This window comes from Aythya fuligula, chromosome Z (assembly GCF_009819795.1).
Source record: "Aythya fuligula isolate bAytFul2 chromosome Z, bAytFul2.pri, whole genome shotgun sequence".
NCBI lineage: Eukaryota > Metazoa > Chordata > Aves > Anseriformes > Anatidae > Aythya > Aythya fuligula.
This window is the reverse complement of record NC_045593.1, coordinates 53522397-53545181: the sequence shown is the minus strand read 5'-3', so window position 1 is coordinate 53545181 and position 22785 is coordinate 53522397. Positions and strand designations below refer to the sequence as shown.

Genomic DNA, 22785 nt, shown 5'->3' with positions numbered 1-22785 from the left:
CAGCTGCTTTTATTCTGTTGCTGTTTTTTTTTCTCTGTTGTTTTTATTTTTCTTTTCTTTTATATTTTCTTTTATTTCTTTCAAAATTAACATTGACATAAAAGATAATGCTCCAAAATTTAGACTTCAGTCAAACCACCTGGCAGTTGAACCTCCCTGCTACAGATCAAGAAACCACCTGCTCTAGCTATATCTTTTTACAGCTTGGCAGCAGTGAGGAATCTAAAAATCACTGTGGACTGTGTCTAGCTTCAGAGAAAGGCTCTGGAAGGGGCATACCACCTGAGACATGGGGGTAGCATGCCACACAGAGCACTGAGCTACACAACACGACAGCATCCCTGAGATGGCTTCTGTTGCTCATGGGAACATCCGGCCTGCCAGCAAGAAGGTCAAGGCAAACAGTGCAGTTTGCTAGGGATCTTTTAGGTCTCATATTGTCCTATAAACATCCCTAGATGTTAAATGGGGTATTATGTACTAGATTTCTCTCTCTCTCTCTCTCTCTTTTTTTTTTTTTTTTTTTTTTTTTTTTACATTTTCTTTTTCAGTTGGGTGCTTCTTAAATCATTGAAATTATGCTGTTTGTTTTTTTTTTTCCATCACCCCATATATAAGCGAGTCTGTGCTGAGTCTGACTTCCCAGAGATGCTGGGAATATTTGTGGGAAGCCATCCAGATCAGAACATGGCCTTACATTGTAGGTACTCAGTTTGGCAACTATCATGACAGGACCAAAGGTGGGAAAGCTTGAGCTGTTACTTTATTTTAAAACTGGGGTATCATGCCAGGCATTAGAAAAGCACTCAAGAGCCCACAGTGTCAGGGAAAAAAAAAAAAAAAAAAAAAAAAAAAAAAAAAAAAAAAAAAAAAAAAAAACTTTTTCCAGCCTCTGTGGGGTTTGGATTTTTCTTCACACTGTGAGGACAGAGTCTGCCTCAGAAGCCCAAACCCTGTAGTTCTCTCCTCACATCCAGTGACAGCCATGGAAGATGGTTTAATCCTAGTAATTAAGGGAGCCTTGTGTGGCAGCAATCCCTCAGGCTGCAGGATGAAACCCACAAATACAACATGCTATGGGAAGGAAGCAAGAGCCTCGCCAAAGCCTGAGGACCTGCCAGTAGTGACAAGGAAACCTTTCTTTTGAAGACTTTTTTTTTTAATGCTGCTTTTGAAAAAAGTCGTGGTTATTCTTAGCATTTTTTCAACCTGTTCTAGCATGGAAATCTGTTCTTACTGCTCCTAATTTCCATGAAGTGCTTCTGCATATGAAGAAGGCTGGCACAGGCAGTACTCTCTGTTAGGGAGTGTCCTTGTTTCACTATTTAGAAGATTCCAGGTTTAAAGCTAATTGTGGGTAAAAAAAGCCTTTGGTAGGTGGAGCAATGTGAGACATGTCCTCACTTCCTGGCGCTTTTGAGGACAGACACATGGCCAGCCAGGCTGCCTCACTACTCTCCAAGTGCTTCGACGTGGTGGGGTGATGAAGAGTAACAGAGACTCTCCAGAGCCATTGGCGAGAACCAAGTCTAACGATATCAGGCTACTTCCCATGGGAAGGCCCTACAATGAAGAACGTGGTGTTTATCTGACATGAATGGCTGGGAGATTACATCATTGGACATACACGGCACCCACATGCTCACACCTGCTACACCCAAAACGCGGCCCTGTTTAGCATCTGCTTTTCTGATGTGGATGCATTGTTCTGGCTGAGCTAGCTTCAAATGATTTAGGGAAGCATCCTGAGCATTGCTGAGCAGAGATAGCACCACACACGGATGTAAAGTCATTGTTGAGTCAAGTCCTACGTGGGATGTTCTGCCAAATGGTTCCCTTCCCTTCCTCTTCTCATTTCCTTGTTCTCCTTCAGTTGCTAGAGAATGCTAATCCCTTTATTTGTGTAATTTGTAAACTGGTGACTTTCCAGACCCAGTATAAATGACATCTGGCTAGAAGACTTTTCTAGAAAGGATCAGCAAGAGAAGCAGGTAATTTATTACCTGAACGATGACTTGGTGGCATTTCTATTGGTCCCCTTGGACGTGTGGATTACAATCGTGCAGTGGTAAAACTGACAGAGTATGGATAGCCCTGCATTGCTAACTGCCTTACTGTTAACAAGAAGGAAAATACTATTGCCTCTCTAATTCTTTCTTTTTATTGATTTTTTTTTTCAGTGTTTGTTTCTGACCAGCTCTAGAAGCAACACATTTGCAATGTTTTGCTCATCCAAAGCAGCAAGCTTCTGACATTTTGTTCACAACACAGAAAAAAAGCAGACACACAACCATCTGAAGAGAGAAAAGCATTTTCCATAGTTAGTCACTACAGTTTGTGATGGGGAAAAAAAAATATACAGGATTTATACGGGTCTTCATGATTTCAAGGCTCATGGAAATCCTGGACCAACCACCCACTTTATAGATGCGGAAAGAGGAATAGTTTTCTCACTGCTTGATCAGTTGAGTGCTCTCTCATTTTTTATAGAGGAGCTCTTCTTGGACTTGATAGGATAAGCTGTTATTAAGGAAGCTTTTGCCCCCTGTAATCTATTTTTTAAAGTGTGTGCCCCCTGATGTGAAACCTGGTGTGAAGTTTCAGACACCTCTGAATAAGGAGGTGCCTCAGCAGGGGAGACACAGCAGCAATCTACCAAGATGCTAATTGAGTATGGAGACACCTACAGACAGCGCAATCATTTTTGTGTTCCCAAAACTCATCAAAATAAAATATTCAGGACTAAAATCTAGGCAACAGGTACCTGAGTCAGGGCTTCCTTGCCTCGCAGGTGCATTGGCTGAAATCCTTTTGTCCAGCCTTTCTTTCCAGCCAAGAATGACTCTTTGTGCCTGTTTGAAGCATTTACTGATGAGATGCATTGGATAGCCATGGGGATCCTGTCCTTCCCTATAACCCCGTCCAGAGGCCACACAGGCTGCCATGGGCAGGAATGATCCCAAGGACCATCATCTTTCCTGATGCAGGTGGGCATTGGAGAACAAAATGCAGGAGTTCAGGGGCCAGAGATGACTGCAGGCTTCCAGGGGTGTCCTGGGTTCTTGTACCTCCACCAAAAGCTATTTCCCTGCTTTACCTCTTAACATGTTGTGTGCAGTGAGGTTCTTGTGGCTTTAAAAGAATAATGTAATGTCATCACTGCAAATGATGCAGTACATTATATACATATAAAAATATGCAGGATGCTTTCAGATGTGGTCATAGGCCTTGTCTCATGAGAGTCCTTCCAGTCCCTCAACCCAGCCTCTGACACATGGAAAGCAGCAGTGCCCTTAAAGCACCTGCTGCTGGCATTTCCTTTCATTCCCTTATTGCAGTTTGGATTTCTCCTCACCTCTCTTCCCCTTCCCCATTCATTTCCTGATGGTACTTCTGTTTCCCCACTTCTCTTTCATCCCTCTTCCTCTGTTCATCCTCTGCATTTGTGCCCCATTCTTTTTTCATGTCATACTTTCTCTCTGATTGCACGAGGAGGAGCAAAACTCTGCTCCTGCCATAGAGCCATCTGAAACCAAAGTTAAAGCTTCTCTAAATACTCTCCCTCACACACATGTTGCTACAACTCTCCTTAATTCTAGTGCTCCCCTCCAAACAGCCTTGGTACAGCCTTGCTGTGCATCACAGGGCAAGTCTGTCTGCTGGAGCCCACACAAGTCAAATGCCTGAGCTCTGTCCTGAGCTCAGCTGTGCACATGAGTGCAGGCCAGTGATTTTTCACTGTTGCTCCCTTTAGAAAGTGGTGGTGAGGGTTAGGGATCAGTGTTTGCCTCCTGTAACCAAGTGGTCGGAAGTATAATTTGCAGAGAAAGTTTCTGTTTCGGTAGAGGAAAGTGCACAAGCACAGTTCTGCTGGAAGGAAAAAAAAAAAATTAAAAAAAAAAAAAGGAAATGAGACTTTCGAAGGATGGGCTGTTGTAAAAGGCCTTGAAACTTGGAAACCACAAATGGCAGCTGACTAGCTGCCTCACTTTTCACTTTTGATTGAGATACTCACAGGCAAATAGAGATTTAGTATCTGGATTTGTGATTTTCACATTTCCCAGAAGATCATAAAATGAAAACAAAAAAAAAAAAAAAAAAAAAAAGATTACAACTTACATTTAAAATAATAAAAAATTCTTACCCCATCTTCTTATCTCAGAATCCAAGTAAAAGGCTGTGGACTTCACATAAGACATATACAGCAGATTGTTTCATCAAAATGAAACTAGTGACTTTGGCATCAGTTTGAGAGTTTTATTAAAACCATAGGTTTCCATTCTGTACAAAACTGAGGAGTTTTTTAAAAAAAAAAACTTATTAACCACACTGGAAATAATGCAGTGTAAGTGGTTTGTTGATAAAAATCTCTCTGAAAGCTATATACAGGATTAATACCACACAACTGTATAAATGTAAAGACTCTCAGCAACTTAAGCAATATATACAAACTACCTTTAAACACATAAATATGGTATTTACAGCTAATAAATAACATTCAAAGCTAAATCATGTGTCCCCACGTAAAAGAACCCCCACTATTTTGTATCCAAGTTCTGTATGTGTTTGAGTTAGATATTGGATTAAGAGCACACCTGTTTACACACATTTTATTTCCAGAGAACTTTAACTCTAAAGAGAAGATTGCAACAAAATGTGAAGTCTATAGGGAATATAGAATCGTATTTATTTTTAGAGGTCTCAAATGCTGTGGCTCAATACTCAGCCCCACCCTCAATGACTCATCCTATCTGTAGTGAGGAAACCAAATGTAAGCAATTTTGGAGTTATTAATATTCCAACATATTGCACTGTTCAAGACTTTTATCCCCATATATACTAGCAGCGATGGCTAGGAAAAAAAAAAAAAAAAGAAACTGCACGTAAATGCATTTATGTTGGTTTTGCTTCAAAGATAGGATGGTCTTAGAGAATTACCACCTCCACACTTTGTCTTGCACATGTGGGAAAAGACTATGAAGACCAGCATCAATAGCTCACATTACACTTCTCCAAATGTTTACCTTGAAGCCCTTCTACCTCCCCAGTATTTTGTTTATCCTCTAGAAAGCTAAATGAAGGCTATTGAATTTTCCTCAAGCACTAGAAAAATTACACATTGCTTCAAGAAAGGGAAAGCAAAAAGCCTTCAATATATCTATTTTTGGCAACTCACAGCATGTCTAATTCAAGTGTTTCTCAGACCATTCATTTTTGTGCATCACAAAGTCAGGCTCTTTTTAAATGTCACAGCTCTTGCTCCCTGCTGAATTCCACCTCAAGGTGGAAAAGCAAGCAACTCCTAGTATCTGGCATCACATCACAGCCAAGCAACAAACGAAGGCTGTCACTGGAAGTCACAGTTCCAGTACAGGGAAGCAGGAGTATGCTGGTCACCTGTGGATTTAGTTGCACTGAAGACCAGATACAGCTGTCACACAGCTGCATGGATGACATTCAGCATCAAATAGCACTGAATCTCTTAGTTTTAGCATCAGGGATGCAAGCAAGTGGTAAAAAAGTCCATTTCCTGCGGTTTCTGGTAGCTCAGTTCCGTTGCCGTTCCTCACTCAGCACAGTGTTGGAGGTTTGATGGCTCCATTTTCAGGGGATGAAAGCACAAATGCAAAGCTGAATGTCTGCATAGGACACTGGTATTGCTGTCTTCTCCTACAACTGCTATTTATTCCAGGATATGCTGCATAGAAGTATATAGTTTAACAGATCATAAGTATTGCTAAGCAGCACTGGCATTTACCCCCAGTAAAGCACATTCATAACCACAAACTAGAAAATTCATCCCCATATTGAGTCAGTCCCTGACATCTTTCGGATACAGCTTTACACTCAGCAAAGGTATTTTTTCACATGGGAAGCCTACTTATTTGCTAAACACACTCCAGAAGACAATGAACTCTAGCCACTGAACTGTCTGAAAATTCAGATAGCCAAGCAAGGAGGAAATAAAAGTCCAGTTCCAGAAGACTCCAAAAAGAAGCCAGGTACAGGGCTCTGCTTCTTTTCAATAAATACTACAAAACTGCTATAGAGGAATTGATGTCGAGAAACTTTGTCACAAGGCACCATGATTAAGCAAAAATCACTTATTCCTTCCTAACACTCAAGCCTTTGGCAATTTGTTGCAGGGGTTTCTTTGTTTTAAACAACTATTTTATAATGTATCTTTATGGTTAGTAACTTTGTATGCTGAGACTTCCTTACAAGAAGACTCCTAAGTAGCTAGGAATAGCAGGCAAAAAAGCCAGTGGCAGATAAATATTTCTATATATTTTGTTCTGAACATCCAGTTCGTTGGGATGAACAGACTCTCCTCCTCCCCAGTGTGGAAAATCTTAATTCTTGTCACTTTTAAGCAGATTCATGTGCAGAATTTTCTTTAGAGGCTTTCTTGGCTCTGTGGGAAGAAAAAAAATACAGACAAGGTGAAGAGAAAGACATAAGACACTTGTTCAATTTTTGTCTTGTTTTGAGACTTATTATCCAAAAACAATACTTAACAGGAAAATAAGTTATGCAGTTGGGCTGTTCCTGGCTGCCACTGAATTTTACAGGTGTGTCAGACAAACATGCACACACACACACACACACAGTTCCCAAGGCCTCGCCAGGTCATTGCCCTGGAGTGAAGGTCATCACATGTGCCTTTTTATGCAGAAAAAAAAAAAAAAAGATCTAAGTCTACAAGTATCCCCACGAGACCTTTCACTGATAGCAACTGCACTAAAATAAATATAACCACTTCTCCAGCTCAAACTTTAGTGGATAAAGTCCAAATAAAATTGGCCCCACATTTAAAGTTTACTCTGGGTCAGAAAAGTTACTAATCAGAAAAAAAAAAAAAAATACATTAAACACTCAGATGTAATCTTGATGCAAATTTGAGGTGCAAATCTCAGGAAGTCACTAATCCAGAGGAAAGCAGTGTGCCAGGGAGAGCACCTCCATGTGCCCGCCCTGTTTCCATCTGTACCAGCCTCCAGACCCAGGTTCAGCCTTAAGGAAGGGCTCTGGACTGACTCAGCACAGGTGCTTGGATGTCCTTGCATTAAGGGTGAACGTAGAAATTCTTCGGATAGAGGAAAGCTCTTCTCTGTGTTAGTGCCCTCTAAAAACAGAAGGTTTGTTATATACCCTCCTTAACAGTATCATTTACACTTGACTGCTACCACAGTGTGAGAGGGACTTGTACTTGCTTTGCAGGTGTGGTAACAACCACACAAGGAGATGGTTAGCAGAGAACCAGCTCTGGGGCTTTTAAGCTACCAAAGCTACTACAAGCAAACCTCAAATTAGACTGAGTTGTGTTGCTTCTGCAATGTTTAGACTATCAGTGCAAAATCAACCAAATCTCAGTTTTATGAAACCCAATCATGTTTCCACAACCTTAAGACAATGGTGTTTGCTCTTACCCTCCCCTTTTCCTGTTGACAGGCTGCTCCAGGCATTTCACAAATATTGCTGCCTCTTCTCCTTTACCAAGACGTGAGGTGCCATCTCGAGAACAAAACACCACCCTGTGAAATAGATGTTGGACGCTTAGATGACTGAGCCAGACATCATCTTTTAACTGCAGGAACAGGATGCTGGGAAGCAGTGTTCATGCTCTGCCATGTGGGGCACTACTGCTGTACCAGCCTGGAAAAATCACTGGCAGAAAATTATTTAAAAATAAAAATAAATTCCGTAAGAAAAGAACCACTGTGTAAGAAAAACTGGTAAACTCAGGATGTATGGACCTCAGACTTTTGTTAGCCTTTTGCATAAAATCCTATTGTGGCTAAGAGAGCAGAGGCTCTACCTTGAAGTCTCTTGGATCTTTATTTACACTAGTCGTGTGACTTTTCCTTTAGGTTAATGATCTTGGAAGAAAGCCTTGCTCCCTTGAATATTTGCAAACAGAGTAGGTTGCCAATTCCAGCAAACCTGAGTGGTTGCTTTTCTATTTATCAGTACTTTCCCAACCCCTATATTTGCTCAGCTCTGATAACTGTTTTTTGATAAAGTGACTGCCTTGTTTATTTAAAGGAGGAACATACTATTCACAACACTGTACATAGGACGTGCACATTCTCTGTTCCCGACCCGTTTTCTGCTAACAGATCTCTTGTCTAATGAATCTAAATACTTCAAAAGATTCAAGGTAGAGCAAAACTGCTCAGATTAAGTGCTGTTTTAGCATTCATGTATTAGCAACATCTGCAGCATTCATGTGTTTCATTTCCCACCCACCATTAAGATACGTCCTACTTCCCAGAAAATCCAGCTTAACGAAGCAATCATTTCCAGTGAGAATGCATTTTTTTGAAAGGTTTCTGAAAATCTACTTCTAAGCAGGCTCTTTGCATGAAAACCCATGCATGTGTCCAGCAAGAGAAAGGAGAAATTGCAAATACAATCTGAGCTGCTCTTTGAGATCCTCTCTTGCACATTGTAACCAACCTGAGGCAAATGAGACAGTGGGATGCAAATGAATTCCGTGGGAGTGAAATTACAGATTGCTGATCCCAGTGGAGGCAAACAGCTGAATATGGCTGAAATAAATGCAGGTTTGGTGCTATTGGAGCTCTGACTATCAGCGTAGCACTCATTTACAACTGCTTTCCATGTGTTGTCCCACCCTGTGAGATGCCATGAGTAGGGTAACACTGGCAATTAAAACTAGGATACTTTATGACAATGAAAACAAGTTACTTTTTCTGAGTTTCGCCTGACTTCACTCTGACTCTCTGGATGCTGAATGTAAAAGGAGTCCACCAGTCTGACCAGCTGAAGAAGCTGTCTTTTTCCCACTGCAGCTTTAGCATAAGCAGGTCACCAATGTCCACTTCTGTGTAAATCAGGAAAGAGAAGGTCTTGTTTGAGGAGACTTCAGGCCTGCAGGAGAGAAAAAAAAAAAAAAAAAATCTATTGGGAATGTCTTAAGAGCCAAAAAGACTAATCTGTCTTTTTATGATTTTTAATGAACTGTGGAAAGATTAGAGGGATAGGGGCTTTCTAACCTAAAGGACAGAAAACTAGAGAAAGAAGGGGAAACAGAATCAAGATTTAATGTACTTCAAAGAGGGAGAAAGCAAACTGTCATCCATAGTTCTGATGGATAGAACAAGAGGGGAAAAAATTAACAAATAAAAAAACCCTTCTGTAGCAAGCTAGTAAAAAGCCTGGGAGAGATAGGTGTCTTCTCCATTGCTGGTGGCTCTCAGGGAGCTGTTAGACAAGCACCAGCCAGGAACAGTTTGTGTACAGCATTTCCTTGGAGTAGGAAACACACCTTGGTGCTTCCAGCCTCATTCCCTTCCAGCCTATGTTAAGGGTGTGTAAGAAGAGATTTATGCTCCTTTCCAGAGCTTGGGAAACATGTCTCCCTCAGCTTCTATGCTGAGGCCGTCAGTCCCATCTGGCTGTTTACACCAGGTCACATTCAGGTTTGCCATGTTCAGCTGGAATATGGCAAAAAGGGTTTTGGGGGAGGAATGATGACACATTCACAACACAAAAACTCTTCTTAGTTGGGCCATAGGTCAGACCATTTCCATGTTTCAGATCTGATATGAAGAATGTCTTCTATACATCCTAGATCATTAGCTTTAGCAATGGATGAATGATGCATCCCCTTGATCAAGGACAAGAAAAAATTCTGAGACCCTGTAACACAGATTTCTGTAGCTGGAGTTAGAACCCCAAGTTTTTCAGCTGGGGCTTTAACAGATTTAGGCTAGACTCAACAGTGCATTGCAATTCTTTCTGTAGCTACTCACAATGTGAAAGCAATGTTCTCACTCTCATCTAAAGTGCCATACAGAGAGATCAGGAATGGCTGGTTGGTCTTGGTCATATTTGTCTTTCCAAAGAAATGGATCTTGACCTGGTAATGGAAGACTAGAAGAACACAAAAGAAAAGTCTGTTATTAAAAATCCCTCAAGCTCCAAAGAGACTGCTGGTGACAAATACTCAAAAAACCCTGCACAATTCCTAGGATGGAATACAACAGCATCACTAAACAGATGAGCTCTGTGGGTATCCAGGGAACTATTTTTGTGAGGAGGTAACAATTAGGATGCAAGGGTATCACAATTTCAAAAAAATAATAATAATAATAAAAGGCTTTGCAGTCCTTTCTGACAACATAATAAGTACAGTATCTGTAGTATTGCCTTCAAACCTGTTTTAAGTGTGCATAACTTGCAACCCTCGACATGAGACAAGGATTGTGCCCTCCTCATACAGGACTGTTTATTTCAGTCCCCTAACACCAAAGATTAAGTGCCTAATGCCGACAAAACACTGTTCTTGCATCTGTTCTAACACTGCAGGAACATGCCCCCTGATTGCTAGTCCAACACACAATGCACACAGCAATCAATATACCATGTGGCACAGTCAAAAGTACGGAGGAAAAAAAAAAGAAGAAGAAAAAAATAAAATCCAACTTTACAATTATTTTCCTAGCTGAAAACTATCCAGTTCTTTCTGGCATTGTCCTTTTCAGACCTACCACTGTGGCAGTGGAAATCAAGAACTGCTGTGAGATTTTAACATGGGGTGTGGTGCTCCTGTGGCAAAAGCAGTATGAAAGGCACGAATCTGATGGCTTCACAACTTTAAGCAAGTTACTCATCAAGCTGAGCTCTGCTGATTATTTTCCCAGCAGCAGGAAAAATTCAACTAGTTGAAAAAAATACTTAAAAAATCTGAAGATTCAGTTGTTCCAGGTGGAGTTATTGTCTGGGCTGCACAGTAAGTACTCTTTTCATTTTGTCACTTTGGAGTTTATTTCGAAACACCCTCTTTTTTTGTATTCTACCCACCACACCATGAATAAAATTACATTGATGCTCTGACCCTGCACTGCAGCTTGTGGGCAACCCAAATGCATGCAGCCTTGCCTACAGGGTCACACAGCAATATCATCTGCAGTGTGTGCCCACCCCGATGCACAGCTGAGCAGAACACTACCAGCCTTGCTCACCAGTAAGCCAGCAAAACCTACCTTTGTAGGGCATCTGAGCACGGGTCTTCAGGTACATTTTGGTGTTTCTCTTTGTTCTCACTCTGTTGACCTTGTAACCCAAGTTGTTGCAGCGGTTCTTGCGGCAGCTGAGGCAGAGCCCCTTCTCAAAGGCCTCCTTCGTGTTGCAGCGGTAGGCCATGCTGGGCTTTTCTTCGTAGAGGAGGGAGTCGATGAAGAGGTGGATGGATCGTTCATGAGAGCATTTCACCAGCTGATCCACATCTTCAAAGAAAAAGACATATGAAATATGTTTACACACATACAAATTGATATAAAACCCACTAAGCCATAGCTGGGTTTTCAAGGGACAATATTAAAAGAACCTGAAGTACAAATTCCTGTATCCAGAACTCTACTTCAGATGATCTTCATTTGGATATGACACTGTTTATTTTCAGAGCATCCTCACCTGCAAGGCCTTTTTCAGCAATCAGACGCAGAGCTTCTCCCAAGTTGCAGCCCGGCTGGAAGCCTCCCCCGTTAGGGTAAATATCGATGTGTCCAACGGGTTTCTGAATCCCAATGCTGCGATCTGGAGAGCCGCGGGTGTAGGTGTGTAGGACATCCACAAAGTCAGCATCATCCGGGGAGAGGCGCGTGAGGGCATCAGCGTACTCAAAGGTGGGACCAGCAGGATCCAGCCCTTTATGGTGCAAACCACAAAGAATAACTGAGATTGTTGTCTGCCAAAACACTAACAGTGATGCACATGCCAAGCTCTGGTGCCACACTGGGCTGGAGTATTGCATATGGCATTACTACAGACATTAAAGTAGCATCATTTAAGTAACATTCATGCATGCAGGAGAAGCAAATACACCACTTTGACATGCTGACACTATCTGACAAATAAGGTGTATGTAAATGTATGTAAAGAAGCACAGATAACTTCCCCACAGCTGTAGTGTTTCCAGTGGATGGGAGAAACAAGTTGTAAATATTTTTTCAATGTTTCCCCTCTTGTCAAGGAACAGAAGAATTGTAAAATTTCTATTTGAAGTGTTTGAAGTGTGGAAAATGTCTTGCTGCTAACTCTTTACTAGGAAAACAAGTGGAAACATAAATAAGAGCATTGCAGTCTGCATGCCTAAGGGGAGAAGGGTTATTACAGTAAACTGTCAAGCTGCAGCAACATTGACACCACAAACAGCCAGAATGATTCTGCCAGGGAGCAGGAACTCCTGTTCACAAAGCATGCACAAACAGCTCCAGGAGGAAGGGAGCCAGGCTGCAGGTTGAATGAGGCTCCCAAGCTCTCTCAGCACCAAAGATACCACAGATGAGTGATTTTCTTAGCCTCATTTGCTGATGTTGGCATTTCCTTTGTCATTGAGATCAGTGCTGGGGCAAAGCAGAGCTCAGCTCTCCAGGTGCTGGGCTGTAAACCAGACCAAATGGTCGTGCTACAGTGCACCACCTTGTCCAGCACACTATTCAGCCTCCTGGAAAATATCACCCTAAGCAGTCATCTAAGTATGCATAGGAGCAAATGTGTATTCCTTTCCTCTTCCCATAACTGTCCAAGTATTAGTTTAAGCCTAGAAAATTACTTGAACCTGTTTTGATTTAATTTTTAGTAACGCACAGTGGATTTCTTCACTCCAGCCTCCCCTTGAACCCGTACAGACTTCTTGAATCCAAAGCATGCAATGGCAAAGAGCTCTCTCTGCAGGTACTACACCCATGGCAGGAGGATCCACCTCCCACTCCTCTTGGAAATGCTCCCAGCAGCTGCAAGGGATGTCCACCGAGATGGAGACAACTCCCTGCAGCTGTTGTGCTGCAAGAGATGCAGAGACCTTCCCCAGGCCATAGATTTGGCCATTTACAATCCCATTCCCCCTAACCAATCTCTTCAAGGCTGATAAATCCCTGCCTACTTACTCATCTCTTGTGCAGAAAAATACTGAGGCTTCTCACTCACCACCTTGATTGATTTTTTCTGAACCTTTTCCAGTTCTACTATATAAATACCAGAACCACTGATTTAATGTAGAATGAACACAGCCTAAATACAGCCAGCAAGCAACAATTATTCTGGTGATTCTCCAGAGGAAAGTAATATTTCAGTATGAAGGAGACAGGACTCTCCACTCTCTAAAACTACATGTTTTCTTACCAGTAATTCTGTTCACCTTCTTCTTGGTCAGGCTCCCAGCAATCCCAGCAGCGTGAGCACCCAGACTGTACCCCAGCAAGTGGACATTGTTGAGTGGGTAATTGAATTTCTCCTGGAGAAGAGAGCTTCATTTAAAATCTGATGTTAAGTGGGACGACAATCAGATGACACAAGGGAAATTATTTTATAAAAAGCAGAATTTGTTTGAGCTATGAATAACAGAAAAAAAATTAAAAAAAATCCCAAATGTAATCAGTATAACCTTGCTCCATAGAAGCTTGCTTCAGTTAATTGAGTTTTTTGCTTAATGCAAAAACCAAAGTAGAGGGAAATAAAGGATTAGGGACAGAACACATTTTGTGTACCATAGATTTTCAGCCATCTTCTGCCCCAGTTTCTGGATCCCCTAAATAAATTCCAAAGGCAAGGCAGACTTCCAACTAGTTGCTAAAATGTGGCTGCTGTATAATATATAGGAACCCGTCTTTCATAGCTTATCTTTCACAGAGCCTTCAGAAATACTCTGTGGACCCAGGAGATTAAATATGTGAGATATGTGACTTACCTCCATCCAGTCAATAAACATAGCGACATCCTTTCCCACCAGCTTAGTGTATGCAGCAGACACTGGGTAGTGCTGCTGAGCTCGAACTAGCCAGTCCACCACAATGACGTTTGAATCAGGTTCCCTCTTGTACAGAGCATCGACCAGCTTTGGGACCCAACTTTCATACATGCCTGTCACCTGTTTCATTGTGGTTTAAAAAAAAAAAAAAAAAAAAAAAAAAAAAAAAAAAAAAAGGTTTTAATATCATCTGTAGCACAAAGATCCCTCAGCTGAAGCATTTAGCCCTATCCATCATGAGTGCAACCAAAGGGGACATGCCACCCTTCTCATCTTACCGTCCATCCATGGATGACCACAAAGGTTTTACTGGTGTGGTTGAAGTTGCACTGTGCCAGGCTGTCCACCTGCCCAGGAACCAGGTAGCAGACATCCTCATCGGGCTCTGCAGGCGTCCGTAAGGAAAACTTGCTCTCGATTCCCTCAAAATTCATCTCAGCTTCTGCTATGCAAGATCACAGAAAACAGAGCTGCCTTTTAGCAGTATTAGGGCAAACAGTTCAGAAGTTATCAGTTATGATGTTGGAGAGAGGTCAAGAACAGACAAGAAATGGAGCGCACTTTTCATTTCCCTCAGTGAGTATGGGAGAGGGAAACCAAAGGTTCATGAAAACTGCTCCCCCTCCATGATACTGCTAAAACAGTGAGAATCTGACTATCTGTCAGGCAGGTATGAGCCACTTTTAGGAGTCATGGTACATGCAGAAAAGCAAATTCCTATAATACTACATATTTTGGAGGTACATCTTCCACTTCATCATAAACATGTTACTTGTTTATCAAGGCTCTTCTTAGGACACAGTAACCACAGTCCATTCAAAATATGAGCCGTAAAGTCCAAGTTTTATAAGAATGTGGGCATTTTATTTTTTACCACCAGAGAAAAACAGTAGGTGAAAATATCAGATACCCACTAAGGAAACCAAGCCAGCAAAGCAGCAGCCTGCATTTTGAAGGCAGTATTTTTTTTTTTTTCCACATCATCTAATAAACAACATTTGAGAAAAAAAGTCTTCCTCTGCCTGAAGTTATTTTGAACCCATTTGAAGGAAGAAAAATAAATAGATAAATCATGTACTGGTAGTCAGAAAGCATGTGATGGCCTGGAAGGATCACATCTCAGAACTCCCTCCAGCTTCTAGATTCAAAACATAAGTTTTCCTTTTGTTCCTGTCACGGCAGAGAAGCTACTTTAATCTTCATGTCCACTTCTTCCTTTGTCTAGGAGGAAACTTAAATGCCTCATCCTCCTAGGTCTGATTCAACACTTAAACACCTCTATATCCAACAGATCCTGTAATTAACCATGGACCTAAATGCCAATGCTTTCCTGAAACCAGGTCGTATTTTGTCAACTTGCTTTTAGCAAATATTGACTGCCTGTTTTCCAAGCGCAGCTGAACTCAGGCCAACTCCATCCTGCTCAGTGCTGTGTTTCCTGGCATCGTGAGCACCAAGCTTTCACAGACTCCTACACACGCATTAATAAATGGCTCCAAGCCACCACAGGGAACGCACAGGGCTGCAGTCAGGTCCTCATGCTAGGCACAACAGTTATGCAGCACCCTTCTTTTGCCCCCTGCGTAAGTCTTCTATACCTGGCGTATATATATATACATATATATATATATATGTCTCCATAAAGTCGTGCTGCATTATATAGAAGCAAAAATCATTCACTGTTTCTAAAATTTGTTTTTCTGGTCTCCCCATTCAAGCCTCATCCTTGGCTGTACTTGACCTTGGCTGCACTTGCCTGGCCAGCTAATCCAGGCTAATTACACTGCAAGCCCCCTTCCTGTCCCCTTCCCCATCAAGAACAGGTGTTTTTCCTGTGCATCCTTCCCCAAACAAGCAGAAGGATTCACATAACACTGAATATAAAACTTTATCTGCTGAAAATGAACAAAAGCTACCAAACTAACCAAATGCAAGTTTTCTCAGAAGTTACCCCCTCTAGTATTTTTTGCACATTCAAAACTTCTCACATTCTCACAACCAAGAGAGTGCAAAACCCCTCTCTGAAACAAACCTTTAATCTTATTCTTTTTATTTTTAGCCAGAAAAAGAAGATACCTAAAATCTGACTGGTTAAATATCAACTATAACTTCTCACTCAGCAGTGAATCAGTAAAACTTGGAAAGAACCAAGAACAGCTTTCAAGTCTAAGGCACACAATGCAAGGACTTTCAATTATGTGTATTCTTGTTCCACACAGGAAGGCGAACAAGAATAGTCCACCTGCTCACTAGTTAATAGTGCTTCCTTTCATATTTAGAAATCATTTCCCTTCTGAATCAAACCTATCTGATAATCAACCAAAATCTAAATTAAATTGAAATCCTGCCTTCTGTTGTGTTCTCAATTACAAACACATGCTAGAATTTGCACTTACTGTGACTCTTTTGGAAATAAGCTTTTCAGAAACCAAATTTGCAGTCCCACATGTACCTCACTCCTGAGGAGAGTTTACAGTACAGGGGCATCTGCCAGTGGAGAGGTAAAAAAAGCTTGACAAATATTAGTGTTTCAGCCACAAAATCTCTGGGTGGCATTTAGGGTATAAGAGCCACATCACCCCCAGCAAAGCACCAGCTGCAAAACCCATGGGTTAGGGAAATAGCAGAAGGCCACTCTGCTCATTAAGCTATGTTGTGTGAGGTATTAGAGTCAGAAATTATCATTAGCATCCTTCATGCTCAAAAAAAAAAACTTCTTGGTGTCTAATGTCCACACGCGTTCATTTCCCAGGAGCAAGATACCCTCTGCATGAGGGAAGTGTGTGTGTGGTGGCATTTGTTGCTGACTGCTTAATGACATGCTAATCAGAAGCTATCCTCAAGAGCTGCCTGAGTTTGGCTTTGCAAATTCTGTCTGGGTCACAGCACAAGATCAATTTGTACCTCGTCTTGTGCTCCACACATGTTGCAGCACCACCTCGTCTCTCACCTTCTGCACACTAAATTTCAGAAAAAAATACTGGGGTATATAACAGCATATATAAAAACTAATTTCACATACTGACCTCAATACATAACATGATTTAGAACTGCAGCTACTGAGCAGGTTGCTTCAGAAAGCAAGCTTTTGCCACTTTGACTTTTGTACATCAAAGTATCTTTGTCTCATTAAAATTGAAAAAAAAAAAAAAAAGTGACTGAGAACTAAACCTTGTTATACATATACTTGTCACAGACCTTTTCCTCATATGTGTAAAGTGAGAAGTCTCCTTGAATCATGTTCGATCTGAGCTGGTCAGACATTGTGACAGTGGGTTTCATTCCTACAGTCTGACACGATGCCAGAGAAATGCAAAGAAGGTCAATGCGCACACAATACCTGCAAGTTAATGGTGTGTTTCAACTTGGGTTAGTCAAACCAGGGCAAACCCAGAAATGGAGAGCCTTCAGCATGTTTCTGGAAGGTGAATAGGAATTTAACTGAAGTTGCCACAAGCTTTATATAATGTAGATGGATATAAATCAGATAAAGAAGTTTATGTGCACCCTGCAACATTGAAGTAGTTTTTGGGATAAGACTGCAATTCTATTTCTAAATAAGACCTTGAAGATAAACAGGTCTGAAGGTTTAAACTTGTAGAAAAAAAAAAAAATAAAAATCCATGTTTTTGCTAAAAATCACACTTTCCCAGGTTTAGGGAAGCAGAGGTATAAAGGCATGTTCTCTGTGTTGCAAGAACTTCCAGGTACCCCATGGCAAATATAAGTCCCCATTACAAAATAAAGCTGCATAGGTCACCTTCTTAAACTGTAAGCACACGGCAGTGCCCGGAAAGGGATATTTACCTATTTAGAGAACTGGAAAAGGGAGTAGAATTAAGCCATCAATTTCAGACTGGAGCTGTCTCTTCTCACAGCCTACAGGCTGCACTGCCAAACTCCATTTTATCATGTTCCACAAAATTTCTGCTGCCTTTCTGAAACTTTCACTAATATAGTCTCAGTTTTCATCTCCTGAAAAAGCTGCCATGTGCACCAAGGTATAGAGGATATCCTAGAACTTGGATAAAGTGCAGAAAAATGCCTAGTAACTAGAAAGAGTCAGTAATTTCATTTTCCTCTTTAAACCTCGTTACACTGACTTGGATTTGCAATTTGTGAAATTCCATTCAGTCCATTACTGCTAACAATTTTGAAAGCATCACACTGACTTTAAGCATTCTGATTCAATATAAATGCACAGTTACACACTAATCAAGAGAATTCATCCTCAAATTTCCTTCGTGAGAAGCCTAGAGAAGCCTACAGCAACCTGTCAACTGTTTTGGATGAAGGAAAGTACCAGTGGTCAGCTGGGTGGAAAACGTGAGTTTGAAGATATATCAGCATCTGGAATGTGAATCATAAAATAAACTGCCAGCATCAGATGCAGGATGCAAAATATGGTAACAATACACGTGCAAGAATCAGTGCTTCTGAACTACAGTTTAAACAGGAATCTTTGGTAAACAACAGTTTCCTGGTGTTATGTACACAGAAGTGGGAATACTACTAGCTGGGTGCAAAGATCACTAGAAGTTGTACTGCTAGCCTGAGTAAACTTAAGTCCACGCACACACACAGAGGCAAACATCTGCACACAACATCAAACATTTACACAACTTGCTGGAGTTAACTGGAACAACTCATCCTCCACCTGATTACCAGCATCAGGCTATGGCACCCATCAGTAACACTGAGTCCCTAAAAGCGCTCTGAAGCACACTGACGGTCAGCTGTGCTACTTCACCAAGTATGATTGTTTAATTGTAGCTACACTATAAACTGAAAGCAGACTACTGCGTGTTGCAATCTGACAAAACCTACCCCGTAAATCAGGTTACTGTTTAACTTTGCTGTGAAAGAAATTCCATCTCCCATTCTGTGAGTTTCCTCATGGCAGAGCCCTGAGGTTAAGTCCTCCCTCACTTCTCAATGAGAAGAGCAACACCTCTGAAGCCCAGCTTGGCCAGAGAGCAGATGCTGAGCATGGCCCTGTCCTGCTCAAGCCCTGCAGCTGGCGGGGTGAGGGCACACCAAGGTTCCCACGCTGTGCACATGGGTGCTCGCCCCTCTCTGAGGCACTCCCTGTCAAAGAGGTGCTTAGTCAGCTGCAGCTGGCAGGCCTGTAACTCAATCCAGCAGCAGAGATCTTGCCATCCATTAGTCCCTCTGCGATATCTGCAATCAGCCCGAGACAATAAAATGCAATCACCGCCAAACTTTACAGTAATGCGGAGGAAAGGGTGCATGAGAAAGCCACACCATGCAAGTGCTTCCTGCACAGAAGAGGTCCCAGCAGACTTTCTTAGGAATGCCAGTGCCCATGCTATTCTACAGCACATCTGGGATGCCCAGCAGCCTCCCCAGAAAGGCATTGTTCCTGGAAAGGCCATACCACAGTTGCTCTGGCAGGTCTGTCCCAAACACAGCCACAGCAAACATCAGCAGGTCACATCACACAGTGGTGTAAATCTGGTGTAACCCCTGACTCTGGATTTACACTGGTAAAAATAGAGATCAGCATGCATTCCTAGTAGTGTATTATCTTTTCCTGGAACACCAATGTTATCTTCACCTACAATATCTTTTTCTATGTTGTTTATTAAATACTCAGGATTCCCGGAGGGATGGATCATGTATTTTCCATGGCTCCAAAACATCTGTGGTGTGGAAGAAATAGTGCAAGGCTCAAGACTTGGATAATTTTAGGATGATCGCACAACCTGTTTACATATAACCTGTTCCTATGGAGAAATAATGCAATCAGTAAGTCTAAGGCAAATCAATTCCTAGAAGGATGAAAGCTCTCTCTGGGCAGATAGTTATTTTACTGTATGAAATTTGGGTACTGTGATGGAAACTGCTTTTGATTGTCTGTGATGGCACAAAATTGGATTCGAAATGAGAATACATTCCTCTGGCTGTGCTCTAGCACCCCATGCTCTTAGTTTTGAATGCTTCCCTCCAGCTTCCTTACACACAAAGGAAACAACAAAGGCATCTGCAGTAGGGAAAAAAAATAAAAATAATAAAAAATAAAAAAATAAAGTGTCATTATACATTTTAGCTTCACCTAGCAGCTGCAGGAGATTCATCAACATTTTCTTGTAAGGATATAGACTTTTAAAGGATACGCTAAACTCTCACGCAATGTCTGAAAAGTAATGCCATGACAGGGCACCACTAAAAAGTTTAGAGTAGTGGTCTATTAAAACCAGTCTCTTTGCTTGTCAAAGCTGCGATCATGTTGTGGCTGAAACAGGAGCACTAGGGAACATTGAGCAGTCAACACGTGCACGTGTCCTACTTTCCCTACCCTGGAGAGTGCCCACGCACAAATGTAAGTACAATAGGTGTGGTGTAAGTACAATTCTGTGTGTATATATAGACATTGTGGGGGTACACTCCTCTGTTAACATTTTTCCTAATAGATTCTGTTACATTAACTTCAGCCCAAATGCGTTATTTTGACAGTGATGAAATGTTGCCTTGCCTTAGGTGAAATGGACCAAGACCTGCATCCAGCTGGGATGCAGGACTCCCACGGGACAGGTGAATGCCCTCAGAACAGAGGGTCCTGTTCCTGCACGGAGCTAAGGACCCTACCATGATGCTACGGCAGTGCCAACCTGCCTCCAGAAAGGGATTCTTAGGAGACACCTCGCTCCTGGGGGAAAAAACCCAAGCACATCCCAAACCTCCGCAGGCCATGCCATCCCTGAGCTGAGACCCTGCTGAGCTCCGGGCAAGGGAACCGTATCCAGATCTGTCCCAGGAGGACGCAAGTCCTCCAGCAGCCCTCTCCAGCCCCATTTCCCCCCGTGCAGCAGCAATGCCCCCCGCAGCCCCCTCCCCATGGCAGCGGGCATGCCCCGCGGCTTCCCCACCCCGCCCCGTCCACGGTCCGGGCTCGGTCCAAGGCTCACCCGCCCCGTGCCCCCTCCCCATGTCGGGACCGGTCGGGACTTACCGTGGTCATCGCCGACAGCCGTGGCCCATGGCAGGCAGAGGCAGAGCGCGGCCAGCAGCGCCTTCCTCCCCATCTCTCCTCTCTGCGTGCGCGCTGCCGCGGCGGAAAAGTTTCTTGCGGCGGGGGAGCAAAACAAAAACAACCGGACGAATAGGAAGAAGAGTTAAGTTTGGGGGTTTAAAAAAAAAATGAAAATAAAAAAAAAAAAAAAGAAGAAAGAAAAAAAACTAAAAGGACGAAGTGTTGATGGGTCACTTGGGGAGACGCCCGCAGCACCCGCAGGCACAACCGCCCCCCTCTGCCGGCGCCGCTCCCTCCCGGCCCCTTATGTCCCCGCCAATATGCAAATATGCAAATGAGGCCCCACGCCCATTGGCGCACGCCGCGGGGCGGGGCCGATGCTGCCGGCCGGGGACGGGCGGCGGGGGGGCAGAGCCGCTCCCGCGGGGCCCCGCGACCCCCGCTGCCCTGGCACGGCTCGGCACGGCACGGTACAGCTCGGTACAGCTCGGTACAGCGCGGCTCTGCACGGCCCCCCCTGCCCCAGCTCCGTCCCCTCCCCGAGGTCCTGCTCCGTTGTGCCGGCACCACCGGGATGCCCTCGGTTTTCCCTGCCTCCCCCGCCCCGGCTCCCCTTTCCAAAGGGAATGAGATTTTCCTTCCTATCCATGCTTCTGCACCGAGAACCAACTCAACCGCTAAGTGCGTCTTCGGATCGGTGGCTGCAAGGCACCTTTTGCCTTTCCCTTGAAAAACCTCTGCCAAAACCTTGTTTTGCCAGCGCTCCAGGGGATGCAAGCTTGGAGCGTAAATTAATTTGCTGGAGATTGCACCCGTACTCTGGAGAAATGCAAAGTTGCCTTTTTGAGCTTTTCATCTCTCTCTGCCCTGCTCTCAGCAATGGGGTTCGCAAGCAGCTAGGTTGTCGTTGCCAGCCACGGGGTGAAAGATCAGTTATGTAAGGACATGTAACAGAAATACTAAATCAATAACAAGACCTGTTTTTATTTTGCAGCATATTGTCAAAGGCCCAGCCTCATAAAGGTCTTCTGTCGCTTACAGGGAATGAGGACTCCCTGTTTTTTGTGATGCGAAGCAAATGTGATTCATTTTGAGAGCATCAGATTCTTCTCAGACCAGGCACCTTAGCAATATAATATACTAAAATGGACTAAAAAATACCTGGTTCATATTAGCAAGGCTATTCAATAAGAGGTCGCTCAAGTGTAGCAGAACTGGGTCACCTTTGCAGACGTAGGTTTCATAAAAAGACCAATAAGATCTAAATATGAGAGCACATCTTCCCCAGGACACAACTTGAAGTTCCTTAACTCCCAGCCTCTATTTATATCCAAAAGGCATCTCAGAAGAATCTAACGAGGGTGCAACTGGTTGTGCTGGGTCTTTCTTTCCAGTTGAGACAATCGGGGCAGGGGGGTCAGCGACGTGAAGAAGTGCGTGAGTTGGTGGGAGTCAGAGGCAAGGCACGGGAGGTGGGAAGGCTGAGGGTAAGGAGACAGAAAGGAAGATGAAAGGATGGAGGATGGAAGTGGTGTGAGCAGGGAAAAACATGGCTTGCACTCACTGCAGCTTGCTCTTGATAAGTATCAAGCATATCCTCTGACCAGTGTTTGAGACCCTCTCATCAAAACAATAGCAAGAATTTTCTCATGTCTTTTTTTTTTTTTTTTCAAGTGTGGACTAAACAATATGTTTTCTCTTGATCTAATTTAGTTGAACCTCAATAGTGTAATTTCCCCCTCTACAAATCAACCTGACTCCCTCTCTACAAATCAACCTGACTCCCTCTAGGTGCAGACATCCTTCCTAGAAAATTCCAGTCCCTGTAGCCAACATTTGACAAACTAAAAGAACAAACAATTTAAATTAATAACAGGGACAGTCAGGCTACCTTTCTCACAGGTGGTGCTACTGACCCAGTCAGAGCACAAGAGGGCATGAAGGGTGTCTCTCTCCTGTTTTGCACAGCTACGTCCATGGCTACTGCAGCAAAAAACTTATGTTAGAATACAAC

General features: G+C 42.9%; 1 protein-coding gene across 2 annotated transcripts; it reads right to left on the bottom strand.

The window, feature by feature from the left end:
• Positions 1-4309: 4309 nt before the first annotated feature.
• Positions 4310-20929, bottom strand: LPL (lipoprotein lipase). 2 transcript variants are annotated; one of them, XM_032206584.1, is made up of 10 exons: positions 20751-20929; positions 14056-14222; positions 13718-13897; positions 13153-13264; positions 11443-11676; positions 11013-11255; positions 9780-9900; positions 8713-8895; positions 7431-7535; positions 4310-6415 (listed from the first exon to the last, which is right to left on the bottom strand). In XM_032206584.1, exons 1-10 carry the CDS (start codon positions 20821-20823, stop codon positions 6370-6372), a joined length of 1464 nt encoding a protein of 487 aa, XP_032062475.1. In that variant the 5' UTR covers positions 20824-20929; the 3' UTR covers positions 4310-6369. The 2 variants fall into 2 exon arrangements, with proteins under 2 accessions (XP_032062475.1, XP_032062476.1); XM_032206585.1 differs by having other exon boundaries at positions 14056-14219.
• Between the last annotated feature and the right edge of the window lie 1856 nt (positions 20930-22785).

Coding starts and splice junctions, on each gene's coding strand:
- LPL (XM_032206584.1), bottom strand. CDS start 20,823: ATGGGGAGGAAGGCGCTGCTGGCCGCGCTCTGCCTCTGCCTGCCATGG. Junction 13,265..13,717: donor TGTTTATTGACTGGATGGAG/GTAAGTCACATA, acceptor TCTCTTCTCCAG/GAGAAATTCAATTACCCACT. Junction 8,896..9,779: donor GAGAACATTGCTTTCACATT/GTGAGTAGCTAC, acceptor TCTCTCCTGCAG/GCCTGAAGTCTCCTCAAACA.